We start from the raw sequence: 13,978 nt of genomic DNA on the forward strand, positions 1-13,978 counted from the left end.
CAATTCAGGAATCCGACGATGCCTTCCAGCCTTGTCTGTGCGGTACGAGGCTGAGCCACCTACCCACGTACTGTATTCTCTTTCCACTGTTATTGGCACTGTATTTCTTCAAACGCTGGGTCTTGAGCATTTACCACTGTATGAAGGCGCGACGTACATTTTACATGTATGGGGATTAAAAACGAAACCACTCAGGAATCCGACACCATCATGACTTCACACATCTTACTGACAGGGAACAACCTGCGTCGGGATCGGCATCTGCTCCACTTACCAAGGCGTCGTCAACTACCTGACCGACCCCTACGAGAAGTACACCGCGAACGTCCCCTGCCAGCCTTGGAGGGAATATGTTCTAAAGTTGGGCGCCTTCTTGCCCCTTGCGTCCCAGACTCTTCTTAATGTCCTCGGCCTCGGCTGGGCGGGGTCACTGCTGGGCTTCATCAGCCATGACCATTGTTACTGTTTTCCTGCTATTTAATTCAGGAGCACAAGAATATTAGGCCAACAGCCCGTCCATGAGCGAGGCGAGCTATGAGGAGGTGGGTGTCCAGAGGTCGAGTTATACGCGCGCCCGCTCCACTCGATAAGCAGAGTCGCCGGAGAGGCAATGGGCCTGTTTGGTCATTGTGGATAAGTAGAATCGCCATTTCGCCACATTACAGAGTTCTCAAAAAACATTCTTCAACATGCCTCGGGAATGGTAAAGGAGTGTGGAAAGTCAGCAGTCGAGAGCCAAGGATCAACACACACTTTCCTACCATCCCTGCACAGTACTGTTCATGCAAAGAAAAGCGTGAGTTTATCAGTCGCGTGTTGGCAACTTCTTCTAGGACCGTGCATATACCTTAAAGATGAAGGGGTGATGGCATCCAGCGACTTGTTGATAACTACTAGTACTGCACGTGCCCATTCGGAACCGATGAGCATAATTCCAATATGGTATAGCCGCCTCTGCTCGAAAGAAATAAGGACCCGGGGACAGAAACTTGAAGTATGGTTCCCAGACAAGATAAACGTTTTGTTCATAGAGAATATGGCGACATTTCAGAATTGCCAGTGCTACCTCTCCAATGGGCCGGTTTTCGGGTATCTAGGGCTATCATGGCGTGTGTAGTGGTACGGATTGAAGTTGGGATCATTCAGTTCTCAAGTTGGCTGTTCTTAAACCAAAAATGCAATCTAAATTACGCAAGATGCTCCTGGGGAATTTTGAGCCGACCTTCTCCTAGACCAGCTTCCACACGCCACCCTTTGACTCGATCCTAACCTCCCGGTTCTCATCGATACTCCTCCTGCCAGCCTCGAGGATGGCCGTCGTGGCGATCGTGTTGTTCAGCGTAGGCAGGCCCTTGTTGTCCAGGTCCTTGGGCGTCAGGGTCTTGGCGTTGACGGCGCGGCAGCCGTCGACAAACTTCTCCATGGAGATGTAGCCGTAGCCGGTCTGGCCGTTGAAGTTTCCATCCTCGTCTGGGGCATAGCGCATGTAGAAGGGGTTGTACCACATGAGCTGGCCAGCGCTGTCGTCGGCGACGTCGTAGCCGCGCTTGGCCTGGTCGATGCGGATCTCGCCGTTGGCAGCCAGGTAGTGGAAGTACTGGTTGGAGTGGACGCCGGCCTTCTGGGGCGCTGTCCACGACGCTGTGTAGACTCCCGTGGCTTGCTTCCCGGGCTCGCCGGGCTTCTCCCAGTGCACGAGCAGTGAGATTGTGTCCTCGGTGGCCTCGTTGCAGCCCAGGCCGGTCGCCACGCCCTTGGAGGCCGAGGCGGACACCTTGACGGGCACGTAGCCGAGCTGGGTGACCATGGACTCGTTCACGTCGATGTGGTGCGAGTTCAGGTAGTAGCTGATGTCCGACTCGACACCTGCCCAGGCCTTGAAGGTCTCGAGCTGTGACTTGGGCTGCGACATGTAGCTGTAGAAGTAGTTGAAGTCACCGAGCTTCTGGGCCCTGAAACGGGCATCCGCGTAGGCCGGGTCGTAGCGCTTGTGGTGCTCGATGTAGACGTAGACACCGGCCTTCTGCGCAGCCTCGATGAGCTTGACGTGGTGCTCAAGAAGCTTGACAGCGGGCTTGGTGATCATGACATGGATGCCGCGCTCAATTGCGTAGAGGGCAATTGGGAAATGCTACCAAGGCTTTGATTAGTTTCTAGGCCGACCAGAATGAGCTGCAGCTTTGTGGGACATGAATCTCACCGTTGTGTCGGGGGTGAAGATGGTGATAGCATCACCGGGCTTGAGCTGGTCGATGGCCTTCTTGAAAGCATCCGGGTCGACGGTGTTGTTGTCAGGGAATGAATCAAACGAGGTGTCCAGGTTGTTGTAGACCTGCTGAATGTTCTTGTTGAGATGCTCCCCTGGCTGGCGTTAGCACGTGGCTCGTTGAACGGTGAGAGGTAGGTGGGTCGGGTGTGCTCACGAATGGCAGGGAACTTCTTGCCGTTGACACCGGCCATGCCCAGCTTGCCAACCTTGCCTCTCCTGCGCAGGTCAAACATGGACAGGCCGACGACACCGACCTTCTTGTCTGACCCAGAAGCACCGCCTCCCACGAAGCCCGTGGTGTACTCGCCCGTGCCGATCTGGAGGAAGAGTTAGGCAATATCTGTGGTGCGATTGGGGAGTGGGCAAACTAACCATCAAGACGTTGAGAGGCTCCATTGTGTCTGCTGTTGTTGTGCTGATTCCTGAATTCAAACGTGGGTATGCCAAGATGTCAACGTGCTAGAAGGGCAGCGTAGAATATGAGGGAGCAGGAGAGACGAAGAGGAGGTTTATAGGTGAACGGCATCAATTGTCTAAATAGTAAGTAACATGTGAGCCTGGTCGATTGGCCAATGGTGACGGAGTAGTAGGGAGAGGCCTGGCTGGTCGAGTAGGCAGAGGCTGGCATCGGAGAAATTGACCGAGAGGGGATGGAGGGGCAGCAAGACCACGAATTGGAGGAATTCCCCATTCCCCATCATTCGAGCTGTACAGTACCAAGAGACTGGGTCTCCCCAGACAGTGAGGGATTTGACACTACGAATGGCTGTTTACCTGGCTACTATGTAGTAGGTACGCAGTCGAGCATTCCTGTTGGACCCTGGCAAAATGGCCTGGCAGCCTCCTGGGAAGCCCACCCTGGCCCCTGACCGGGTGCCCAGACTGCCAGACGAGCCTCACGAGATACCACAGTAGTCAAGCCTCGAGGAGGTCAGCCCGCCGTGGGACGATGCCCACGAGACCTTGGCCCACGATGTTGGACGCTGGATGCTGGATGCTAGGGGCTGGACTGACTGATCATGCTGGGCGGCCTGGCAACCTGGCGACCAGGAGCAGAATGCGTCGCTGCTGGGGCAAAAGCTGCCGAAGACCGGGCCGTTGCCCTTGGGAGAGCTCCACAACCGTGCAACCTGGACACCGTGTACTAGACTACCATGTTCCTCCTGTCTTGGGTCTTGGTACTACCTGGGTATTTATTACGAGATGAGCAGCAGCAGTCTCATTTATGTGCTTGTGGCATGCAGAACTGCTGGCCATCGACACTTGATATGCGTGCCCGCCCATGTCCTGTCATGTCAGGGACTTGTTCTGGAAAACATGGGGAAGAAGGTCGCTGCTGGTGTGTTGCCAAGAGCCAGACAGACGCCTGCAAAAGTAATACTGTGCAAGAGGTCAGCCACAACCCCGCCCCCACGTCCACCCCGACTAGCTGGCCCTGTACTCCGTACCCCGCGATTCTGCCCGCCCGTCACCATACCGTCACTTCATCTGTCTGCTCGAGCATGTAACCAAGTCAGCCAAGCACCAGCCTCAATCACCCCAACAGGCTAAATTCGCCGGAGTACACAACATATTGACGGCGGGCCAAACCCAAGTACAAGTACACATGCGTGTTAGGTTGCCTGGGGTTCTCGAATTCACTACAAGCCAGCCCTCTGCCAGACTCCGTCGTCGAAATCGAACACGGACTGGCCTGACCGCAGTTGAATCGACCTCGTCTCCCATTCGTGGAATTATCTTCCCCGCTATTTTTCCTTCCACTGCCCATCGTCCCCTCCGCCGTGGTACTGCCCACAGATTTCATTGCATCAGGGTGACTGAGCTCCATGGTCGACGACAGTCAACGTCTGCTGTCACGACGTGGGATGACTTCTGTCGGTCGATATGCTTCACCACATTTACCCTCGCCCTTGCCCTCGCCGTCTCCGCGGCTGGGCCCTTACCTGCAGGGCATTGTTAGACTTATTAACAGCAAGAGGCGAACACTGTCTTGATGCAGCCCACAGTGCCGGCCTTGCTGCTACTTGGCGTGCATACTCGAGCAGCCCACCGCCTTCCTTTTTCTTTTTGTCTCGTGGGGCTTATTTCTCTTGCCCCTGCACAGTGGTCGAGCCTGCCCGCCCCTGCCCCAGAGACTTCCTTGTCCCCTTGGGACAAGCAGAGCCTCTCGACACGTGTACTTGGCCTTGAGAAGGCTTTGACAGTCGGAATCGAACAATCTCATATCCGCACGCATTGCAGAAAAAGGTGGCCAATGTGACACTAGAAATCTTCAACACCCTTCGGGTGATTTGTCCTCCAATAACGCGCCCCAGGCTCTCAGCCACCTGCACGCAATCCTGCACATATCCAGAAGCGTTGCTCACCCTGTCGTGCGACATGGCGACCCGGCTTTTCACTTTGCTAACCCGCAGGACCAGGAGTGCTGGCGTGCCAGGTCACCGGATTTCTTGCCCTGACATGGAGACGGCCATCAAAGTCCCGCTGGCATATGCGCTGCGGATCAGACCTCACTGCCGGCAACACCGGCCATGTAGCAAAACCGCTGGGGTTTCGTCTTCTCGAAGGCCCCAACAGAGAAACCCTCCCAGGTTGAAGCAGCCCGGATCAGATCATGGCCCGTTTACTGCCATAGCCATGGCCGTGGCCTCCGCTGGAGTTCACCCCACGCCCCATCGTGGATCTTCACCCCAAAATAGTCCGGTCTGGAATTGCCTGGGTCCTAGCCTTTCCTTTTGTCTTTGCATACTGCCCCCATCCCTGTGGCCCGTCCGCCCATTGACAAGGTCCACCCTCTCGCTCGGGATCTAGGAGGGCCCTGCCTGCCCACCTTGTGTGGTGTCCTGATTCGACCCGTTGCCTGTCTCGGGCCAATGTCATCACGACACACCCACACGACCATTCGACCTCGCTGCCACATCTAATACGTGCTGTGTGTGTACGTCTTGCCCCCGCTACCGGCCCTGCCAAAGCATTAGGTCATGGGGGACTGATTTATCGCGCTGCCGGAGACTGTTGCCCTGTACATATATATATAACAAGCCACAAGCCTCTGGCTTCCTTTTCTACTTCTCATGGTCACCCCTTGTCTAATCCCTCAAACACATTCTGCCCCTGGCACTGGCTCTACTCCTCAGTCCTCACCAGCTTTGACTCCTCTGCTCATCATGGCTACAAACGGTCACACGACGTCCCGAAGGGACCTGCCTTGCGGCATCTACGCCCCAACCATGACCTTCTTCAACCCAGAGACCGAGGAGCTTGATATTCCCGTCATCAAGAAGCACGCCCAGCGCCTCGTCCGCGACGGCCTTGTCGGCCTTGTGGTGATGGGCTCCAACGGAGAGGCAGCCCACTGCACCCGTGAGGAGAAGCTGGCCGTCACAACAGCAACGCGAGAGGCGCTGGACGAGGCTGGCTTCAAGGACACCCCGGTCGTGGTCGGGGCCACAGAAGGCAGCGTGAAGGGGACCGTCGAGCTGTGCAAACTGTCCCAGAAGGCCGGCGGCGACTATGTGCTCATCCTGCCCCCGTCGTACTTCCGCAACCAGATGGACGAGGACGCCGTGTACCACTACTTCATCGCCGTGGCCGACGAGTCCCCGCTGCCCCTGATTCTCTACAACTACCCCGGCGCCGTCTCGGGCATCGACATGGACTCGGACCTGCTCATCAAGCTCGCCCAGCACCCCAACATCATCGGCACCAAGTTCACGTGCGGCAACACCGGCAAGCTGACCCGCGTCGCCCTCGCGACCAAGGCCAAGACCCCTGGGTCCCAGGGCAGCGGCTACATGGCCTTTGGCGGCGTGTGCGACTTCACCACGCAGACCCTCATCTCGGGCGGCAGCGGCATCATCGCCGGCGGCGCCAACGTCATGCCCAAGCTGTGTGCGCGCGTCTGGAACCTCTACGCCGAGGGCAAGAAGGACGAGGCCGAGCAGCTGCAGAAGGTGCTGTCCAAGTGCGACTGGGTCCTGACCAAGGCCGCCGTGCCCGGCACCAAGCAGGCCATCCAGAGCTACTTCGGCTACGGCGGGTACGGCCGCAGGCCGCTGAGGAGGCTGGACCAGGCCAGGGTGTCTGCCATTGAGGAGGGAATCAAGGAGGCTATGGAGATTGAGAAGTCGCTCTAAGCCAATGGGCGAGGGACTGCCACGACAAGACGGTTGACATGAGGCTGCGATATTATGCCCGGCCCGCACAAGAGGCTGTTGAAAATGCTTGCAATATCGACAAGCATGGCACGACGCATATGACCCAGCCACAGCTGCAGGCCATACAGCCCAGGCTGGACTTAAGCGATTTCCTTTTTCCCGGGACGGCGTTCAGCATTCATCTGCGCGACTTTGCATTTTTCCTTAGCTCTTCTTAGCACGGGAGGTCATCGGGAAACATGTATATAGACGCTCATCAAAAAAGTCTATCGCGCTTTATCGTCATCATGCTGGACCTAACGCTGTCAACTGATGCTTGATGAATGACATGAGATGACATATATGTACATTTGAATGGCGGAACCCAGAATCTCGCTTTCAGATGATATAAGGCGGAAACATTCCCGCGTGCCAGTGAGGTCAAGCATTGGGGCTCCGAAGATGGATATTGCACACGTTATGACACATTATGAACCCCCAATGTCACTTCTGCCTGGCCAAACAACAGCGCGAGAAAGCTCCCCTGCATGCGGCGAAGGGCGTCGAACCGCGACGCCACGGTTCCACCGCGCCGTCTCATACCGCCACGCCCGTGGGCGGGCTGGGCTCATCGACCCCACGCGAGGCAGGCTGACCTCCTCCTCGCCCCCGGTCCGTCCGCCCTGGTCGGTATGGTGAGCAGGTGATCAACAGGCACAGTGGCGGCCCGCGGCTGGACGTGGCGCCTCCCCGGGGCGATCCACAGCCAGCAGATCCTAGTGCTGGCAGCTGCCCACCTGCATGCCGCACTTGAGCCGCAGAGCAGGCAGGCGGTACAAACGTAACAACAGACTTGGCTCGAATCAAGGTCCCACAAAGCTTAAAATCACGCGTCTTGTCGGGGAGGATCCAAAACCACCTCAGTCCATCCACCGCCGAGCAAAGCCAGGGAGAAAAAGGAGAGGTGCTAGACCTTGAACTTCTTGGGGTCCAGCGCCTCGATCTCCGCGCTCTTGGCAGCGCCGTCGAGCAGCATCTCGGCGACAAGGAACCCCGTCGCGGGGCCGTTCTGGATGCCCCAGCACGTGTGTCCCGCGGCGACCCAGACGCCCGGGGTGGAGGTCTCGCCGATGAGCGGCGCGCGCTCGTCGCCGAAGCGGATGTGCTGCGGGAGGTAGCACGCCTGCTTGGCCTTGATCGGGGCGGCGGCCAGCACGGGTGACACCGTCGCGATGTAGGCTGCTAGATCGTCGCACTGCGCTTCGTCGCACTGCACCAGGTCGGTTGTCTCGGGGAGCGGCACGTTCTTGTCTGGCTCGCCTGGTGAGGATGGGCGGTTTCCCTTCGCGTCAGCCGTGCACGATTGTTTTTCAGACTGGATCGGGATGAAATGGGCGGTGCGAAGCGGCTCTGAACTCACCGCATGCGTACACCTCTCCAAACGGCCGGGCATAGATCTCCGGGTCGACGTTGCCCCTGTGCTTGCGTTTCTGGCCGAGCCTCGCTCGGTGCTCGGGGACGTAGTCGGAGGGCAGCTGGATGTCGGTGAAGATGGCATACGGACTGACGTCCGCCTCGTATACCACGCTGTGAGCGCGAAGGCCCTCTACCTTGCTCCTGGGTAGGAGCGTCCCCGTCCACGGCCCTGCGGTCACTATCACGTCTGTTATCCCTTGGATAACCCTTGCGGCTCCCTCTTGTTGCCGGTCCTCGTACTCGACTGTCTTGGTGTCGTCTGACTGACTCCCTGGACTGGATATCTTGGTGACCTTGGCCTGTGTCCGAACCTCGACACCTGCAGCCTGGGCGAGCTCGGCAATAGCTGTCGTGAAGTGTAAGGGATGTACTTGTGCGGTTTCTGTGAAACCAGGGCGGCCCATCTGCTCGAAGTACTGTACCAGCTTGGGATCTATCCAGTCCAGGTCCGAGGGCAGTGTCGACTCTGAGAGGAGCGACGTGGCAGCCTCGTCCTGTTTCGGGAGCTTCTCCCACTGCTTTCCCTCCTTGGTGTCGCCATTCTCCGGCTTCACGTCAGAACCTCCTGCTGCCGGCGGTTCAGGACCTGCTGCCGCACCATTGGCGCTGCCGTTCACTTCTAGGGCGCTCATGCCAGGCTGTGTTGCAGGTAGCTTTGCGTGTGCCGCCTCTTTGACTGCCGCCTTTGCCTTTTTACTTGCAGTAGGCACAACAGCCCCTATGCTCCCACATCCTAGGCGACGATAGCCCCATCTCTCAGCCCCGCCATGCTCTTCAGCCAGCTCACGATGCAGCCGATAGGACAGAGGGACGAGGCATTCTGGATAGGCCCACAATCCCAGGAGGCCTCCAGCCTTGCCAGATGCACCAGAAGCGATGGAGGTTGCCTCCAGGAGGGTGATCTTATGCAGAGAAGGGTTGAATTTGGGATGCCGTGTCAGGAAATAGGCAGTGGTAGAGCCGATGACACCGCCACCTAGTCGTGCTTTGTATTAGCCTTGGAATGACAGTGAAGCGGGGCTACAGAATCCTAGTAGTTAGGTTATGAAGGCGCAGATTACATAGACAAGATGTGTGTGCAGGGAGGGATGCCTGGTGGACTTTGGATGGAACTCTGGTAGCAAGGGTTTTGGGGAGGGTACGTGGTTGATGGATGGAAAACCTGCAACAGCCCAACGCGACTACTGTTGGCTAAGGGGAGCTTATATTGGGACGGTCGATTCGAGTTGGTATCTAGAGGTCGAATGAGAGCCGGCACGTACCTATGATGACTATATTTCTTTTCTGTGGTTCTTCCATTGTGATCTGGCCCAGAGCGTGGCCCTGATCTTGACCTCCAAACGATCTTCGAGTTCTACCAGTCCCCGAACAAAAAGTGGTCTAATTGGATGACAGGGGAGGGAGGAATACTGTGTAAGTGCTCTGAGGCCGGGTCTGGCTCGAGCAGTTGCAATACCGGAAGCACAGACTCAGGTACTGTATGCTGTGGCGGTCTCCCTCTGCACCAGCATCAACCGTCGGCACAGGTCAAGAGAGAGACCAGACCGTCTTTGCAGGATGGTGGAGCTGTAGCAAAATCAAGCATGAGTCGACGACAAAGGCAGCGATCAATGTCAGCTGTCAGAAGCTATTATTGTTGGCGGTGCTATTGCTGTTCTCCTAGTGAAAGCACTGCAAGCATCATGGGATGAGGCTACATGAATTCCGTTCATTCCCTTTGAGGGTAGGAGTAGACACGGATCAGGGGGGTTGCCCAGGCCAGCCGAGTTCGACTGCCTGACTTCCAGGTCGGCCGTCCTTATCGCATCCACACCACCGTTGCTTATCGGCTCGGTGGCGGGGCGGCGGGGTAGCTCGAGCTTGACACGATCTGCACTCACCGGACCCCTCAGGCCCCATCAACCTATCAGACGGGTGGGTACGGACCTACCCCAACCGTTCCTGCCTTCCCTCCACCTTGGACCTGGTCAGGCTGGTGTGTGCGCACTGGGAGCTCTGCATGACGTTTGAAACGTATCTGCAACGTCGAGCTCTCAGCCCTCGGGCTCGACCAAACAGCGATTGAGGCAGCTTGCCCTGCCCCTACGGAGCACACAGCAGGCCATCTCCACCGCGGACAGATTGATGCACTTCTTCTCGGGGTCGGTTGAATTGCCACTTCCGTACCTCAGGTCAGGCTCACCGTCAGAGAGCACTCCAGACAGGAACAGACCCTGAATCAGAACCTGCAGAGCCTGCAGAGGCTTGACCCGTTGGGGCTAATGGCATCGACGTGCCGAGGTTCAAGGTGAGCTGTGCCCCGCCTCGAGGCCGCCTTGGGGCACAGGCACAGCAGCAGGACCCGTGCACCCTCAGCGGGCGTCGAGCAGGATCCAGAAACATCACCAACAAGAGGCTCAGTACCTGCAGAAGGATCCAGGCGGCAAGCAGACAGCCCCCAACCAGCCCGCCAGCCAGCTGGGCCCAGCGGGCCAGTGGGCACGCCGCTGCATCGTGACCGTCCCGAGTGGACTGAAACCCAAATCCATCGCCGTCCAATCTCGAATTTGGCCCCTCATCGCTCGACTCCCGCCTCCCAAACCCTCCCGGGCCTTCCAACCACCCAGATGCCACCGTCGTACAACCCCTGCCTGAGGCTGAGGCGGCGCGTCCCTGGTCTGGGTCTTGGCCTTACAAATACCGATTGCGTCTTCCACCCCGCTGCTCCGGCCGCGCACAGCCGACACCTCCGACACCTTCATAATCACCACCATCGTCACCATCGCCCTCGTCCTCAACGCCAGCTGTCTCCTGCAGCGGTTTTATCATTCACCACCACCTTCCCACTGCGACCAAGATCCCCCTTGCGTTCGGCACCATCTACCTTCTGCATCGCACAATCGCCATTTGCAACCATGGCATCGGCAACGAGCTTCTATGACTTCAAGCCCCTCGACAGTAAGCCATACATACTAGCTCAGCCCTGAATCATCCCTCGCTTCCACCCTCATGGTCCCCCATGTGGCCATCACCCACCATCCTCGCATAAGCGCAACCCATCTCTTGCCGTGCCCAAGGGCGTCTGCATGCACAATTGCCGTCTTCCTTCCTTATTTGAACTCGGCGCGCTGCCCAGCACATTCAACTGCCCTTTCCGTCCTCAAGTGCACACCACACTCGCAGTGTGTTCCACCATCATCACTACCACCGCGGGAAGCACCACACTAGCAGTGGCAAAGAAACCTGGCTAACAATCCGTGACCCCCACCCACAGAGCGCGGCGAGCCCAAGCCCCTTGAAGAGTACAAGGGCAAGGTCGTCCTGGTCGTCAACACTGCCTCCAAGTGCGGCTTCACCCCCCAGTTCGAGGGCCTCGAGAAGCTCTACAAGGGTCTCAAGGAGAAGCACCCTGACGACTTCGTCATTCTTGGCTTCCCCTGCAACCAATTTGGTGGCCAGGACCCCGGCTCCAACGACGAGATCCAGAGCTTCTGCCAGGTCAACTATGGCGTGAGCTTCCCCGTCCTCGGCAAGATCGACGTCAACGGCGATAAGGCCGACCCCCTCTACGACTGGCTCAAGAACGAGCAGCCCGGCCTCATGGGCCTGAAGAGGATCAAGTGGAACTTCGAGAAGTTCCTCATCGGCCGTGACGGCAAGGTCAAGGGCCGCTGGGCCAGCACGACCAAGCCTGAGAGCCTGGAGAAGCCCATCCTTGAGCAGCTTAACAGCAAGGCGTAAGAAGCACCACCGTGGGGCCTTTTGTTCTCGATTGCTTGCTCCCCCACGATGAGAAGCGGCAGAGCAACACGAGCTGATCTCTGTCTTGTGCAAATTGGCCAGGCCCTTCGCGCCTGAGTCGAGACCGGTCGAGACGAAGCTTTGACGAATCGTGGATCGGCACTTGCGCCGAGGCTCTCAGCAGTAATGGGTCAACGTGGCCCACTTTGCGACCCTACATGCGTTCATTTTAGTCTAGTCTTGAGGTGGCGACCGGGCAGTCTGTCCCGGTCGAGTCCTCTCACCTTGTTTTTGGATAATAATGTACCCGTACTTAGAAACGGGCAGGGACTGAGGGAAAGAAGGGGAGAATGAGAGAATGATACCAAAGCTGCCTATTAGAAATCAAAGTAACACGACTCGTGGATTTGTTCAGATTGGCGTGCAAACTCGCAAGATTGTGAACAGAGAGGGAGCCTTGTTAAAACTGGACTGGGCGTCCTGCGTAACGGTCTCCCTACAGGTTGACTAGTGGAACGAGCAGGCCTAATCCTTCGGCCATGTAGAACAGCTCCTCGCAGAGCACACACTATCGCCGCAAAGCCAACTGACACCTGCAGCTAAAGACGAGTCCCCAACTGAATGAATTCCGCCCACCTTGGCTGCGGAACCATGTTCACCAAAGTAGACCCCTGCGTTTGCCGATCTCAAGACGTATCACCAGAGAAAGGCACGGACGGCTCAAGCAGTCCATCCTGATTCGCGACTCACACCAACAATTATGCATAAAATACGTTGCCAACTCGCCCTGGCCTCCTTCCTGCTGTTGCCGCCTGCGCATCCCATCCTGGCACCGCCGCCGAGACCAGTGCCCGGCCCGCAGGATACAAGGCAGGACATGGGGCCACCATCACGGGCTCAGCTGTAGGCACCCAGAGTATCCACTTTCATACATACATGTAATGCACAGCAAATACATACATTTCAAACTCCTGCAAGCACCCACACACAAGAGCCCACCCACACACATATGCGCTGCAGCAGCGGACAGGGCACGGAGATACCCACCCGCATCGGAGCCGACGTACCAAAGGGGAAATTTACAAAAACAACAGAATTGACAGCAGGGGACGCGGATGGTGGCCGGGCTTTGCATGTGATAGGCCCGCCGGCCGGCGCAGCGCCTGGGGTCAAACGAGGCCAAGTCAAGTACGCAGTATTCTATACATCACATTTATTACATTACCCCCGTGGCACCCCCATGCAGAGAAAGACGAGGAAGGGAGGATGGAAAAGAGGGGCCTGACATATGCACTGATCTGCAACGCGAAATGCGATACTACTCACACCCGTTGTAGAGCTGTCTTACCTCTTTCCCTTCGTGACCATTGAATCAGAAAGTTGCGTGCTTTCTTCGTATGGTGGCCCTCTCCTGTGTTCGTCAAGGAGACCAAAAAAAAAGTGGATATCTATCCGGGCTTGCAGGGTGTGCGATATTTTTGGTCAGGTCTCGGTCGAGTGTCTCTAAGTAGAGACGGGAGAATAAAACATGGGGGGAGAGGGTGGTCACCTTCGGTCCGGGGACGGGGGTGGGGCCGTCGCGGATGGGGGTTGGTTTGTGACGCCTAGAAGGAGGCAGACAACAACAATAACAACTCAGAGGTGATTTCCGTCATCTTTGAAACCCCCCTTGCAAACCACTATTGTGTGGCTGTGGGCGCGGGAGAAAGGGGGTCGTGCTTCTGGAACCAAAACAGGTACTACACGACAACACTTGAGGTTGCCGAGGCTTTAGTTGGCACATGCTACTGCGAGTGTTTTAGAGGGCGCAAGTCGCGAAGAAAGTACGTGGGACTGATGATCTCTGTGGCCCCTTTACGCGATGGCACACAGCATTTGAAGGTTGATTTGAGATACGCTCCAACCCAGCACCACTCCACTGCCTAGGACGTGACATAGTGAGAGAGGCGAAATGTGCTACACAGACAACGATATGCCTTGGTATTTTTGACTTTAGGCAAGCCCTGGCTCTATCACGCCTTGAATATAACAGACTGAGAACGACAAAGCATGCAAACAGTGGGGACGATTAGCTCCAGGAGACATTGTCAAAGCGACCCACACCCTTGTCTTTAGTAACTGTAATTTCCAAAATTTTCCAGGAGAAACATTCTTTTACCCCTATTTGCTCTTTCTGTCTCTATCATCTATACCGTCTACGTTCTGGGCACGTATGCGTCCATTGCCGCCACGCAACCCACTCACTCTCTCCTGAACGCCCTCTTGGCCTTCACCTCCTGCAGCAACCAACATTCTGCGGCTGCAACACACCTACCAAGCAGGCATATCAGCCCAAACCCGATGACCACACCCCATGGGACGTCTTCTTTGCCCCACA

At 56.9% G+C, this 13,978-nt stretch overlaps 4 protein-coding genes across 4 annotated transcripts; 2 read left to right on the top strand and 2 right to left on the bottom strand.

The window, feature by feature from the left end:
• Positions 1 to 1,132: 1,132 nt before the first annotated feature.
• Positions 1,133 to 3,422, bottom strand: KVR01_010559 (uncharacterized protein). Its single transcript, XM_044786429.1, has 4 exons — positions 2,642 to 3,422; positions 2,424 to 2,586; positions 2,201 to 2,361; positions 1,133 to 2,131 (listed from the first exon to the last, which is right to left on the bottom strand). Exons 1-4 carry the CDS (start codon positions 2,663 to 2,665, stop codon positions 1,229 to 1,231), a joined length of 1,251 nt encoding a protein of 416 aa, XP_044640718.1. The 5' UTR covers positions 2,666 to 3,422; the 3' UTR covers positions 1,133 to 1,228.
• Positions 3,423 to 4,856: 1,434 nt separating this feature from the next.
• KVR01_010435 (uncharacterized protein) lies at positions 4,857 to 9,603 on the bottom strand. The gene is made up of 3 exons (XM_044791346.1): positions 9,144 to 9,603; positions 7,826 to 8,857; positions 4,857 to 7,725 (listed from the first exon to the last, which is right to left on the bottom strand). The coding sequence occupies exons 1-3, from the start codon at positions 9,178 to 9,180 to the stop codon at positions 7,373 to 7,375; spliced, it is 1,422 nt and encodes a 473-aa protein (XP_044640594.1). The 5' UTR covers positions 9,181 to 9,603; the 3' UTR covers positions 4,857 to 7,372.
• On the top strand, positions 5,437 to 6,405 carry KVR01_010411 (uncharacterized protein; the record flags this gene model as incomplete). The annotated part of the gene is made up of 1 exon (XM_044786250.1): positions 5,437 to 6,405. One exon carries the CDS (start codon positions 5,437 to 5,439, stop codon positions 6,403 to 6,405), a length of 969 nt encoding a protein of 322 aa, XP_044640570.1.
• A 100-nt stretch (positions 9,604 to 9,703) lies between the features above and the next one.
• On the top strand, positions 9,704 to 12,016 carry KVR01_010683 (uncharacterized protein). The gene is made up of 2 exons (XM_044792770.1): positions 9,704 to 10,818; positions 11,135 to 12,016. Exons 1-2 carry the CDS (start codon positions 10,488 to 10,490, stop codon positions 11,599 to 11,601), a joined length of 798 nt encoding a protein of 265 aa, XP_044640842.1. The 5' UTR covers positions 9,704 to 10,487; the 3' UTR covers positions 11,602 to 12,016.
• The last annotated feature ends 1,962 nt before the right edge of the window (positions 12,017 to 13,978 follow it).

The sequence above is a fragment of the Diaporthe batatas genome, assembly GCF_019321695.1.
Source record: "Diaporthe batatas strain CRI 302-4 chromosome Unknown Contig00013, whole genome shotgun sequence".
NCBI classification, from domain to species: Eukaryota; Fungi; Ascomycota; class Sordariomycetes; order Diaporthales; family Diaporthaceae; genus Diaporthe; species Diaporthe batatas.

Coding starts and splice junctions, on each gene's coding strand:
- KVR01_010559 (XM_044786429.1), bottom strand. CDS start 2,665: ATGGAGCCTCTCAACGTCTTGATG. Junction 2,587..2,641: donor AGCCTCTCAACGTCTTGATG/GTTAGTTTGCCC, acceptor CTCTTCCTCCAG/ATCGGCACGGGCGAGTACAC. Junction 2,132..2,200: donor TCTTCACCCCCGACACAACG/GTGAGATTCATG, acceptor AAGCCTTGGTAG/CATTTCCCAATTGCCCTCTA.
- KVR01_010435 (XM_044791346.1), bottom strand. CDS start 9,180: ATGGAAGAACCACAGAAAAGAAATATAGTCATCATAG. Junction 8,858..9,143: donor AAGAAATATAGTCATCATAG/GTACGTGCCGGC, acceptor AAGCACGACTAG/GTGGCGGTGTCATCGGCTCT. Junction 7,726..7,825: donor TGGAGAGGTGTACGCATGCG/GTGAGTTCAGAG, acceptor CATCCTCACCAG/GCGAGCCAGACAAGAACGTG.
- KVR01_010683 (XM_044792770.1), top strand. CDS start 10,488: ATGCCACCGTCGTACAACCCCTGCCTGAGGCTGAGGCGGCGCGTCCCT. Junction 10,819..11,134: donor TGACTTCAAGCCCCTCGACA/GTAAGCCATACA, acceptor CCCCACCCACAG/AGCGCGGCGAGCCCAAGCCC.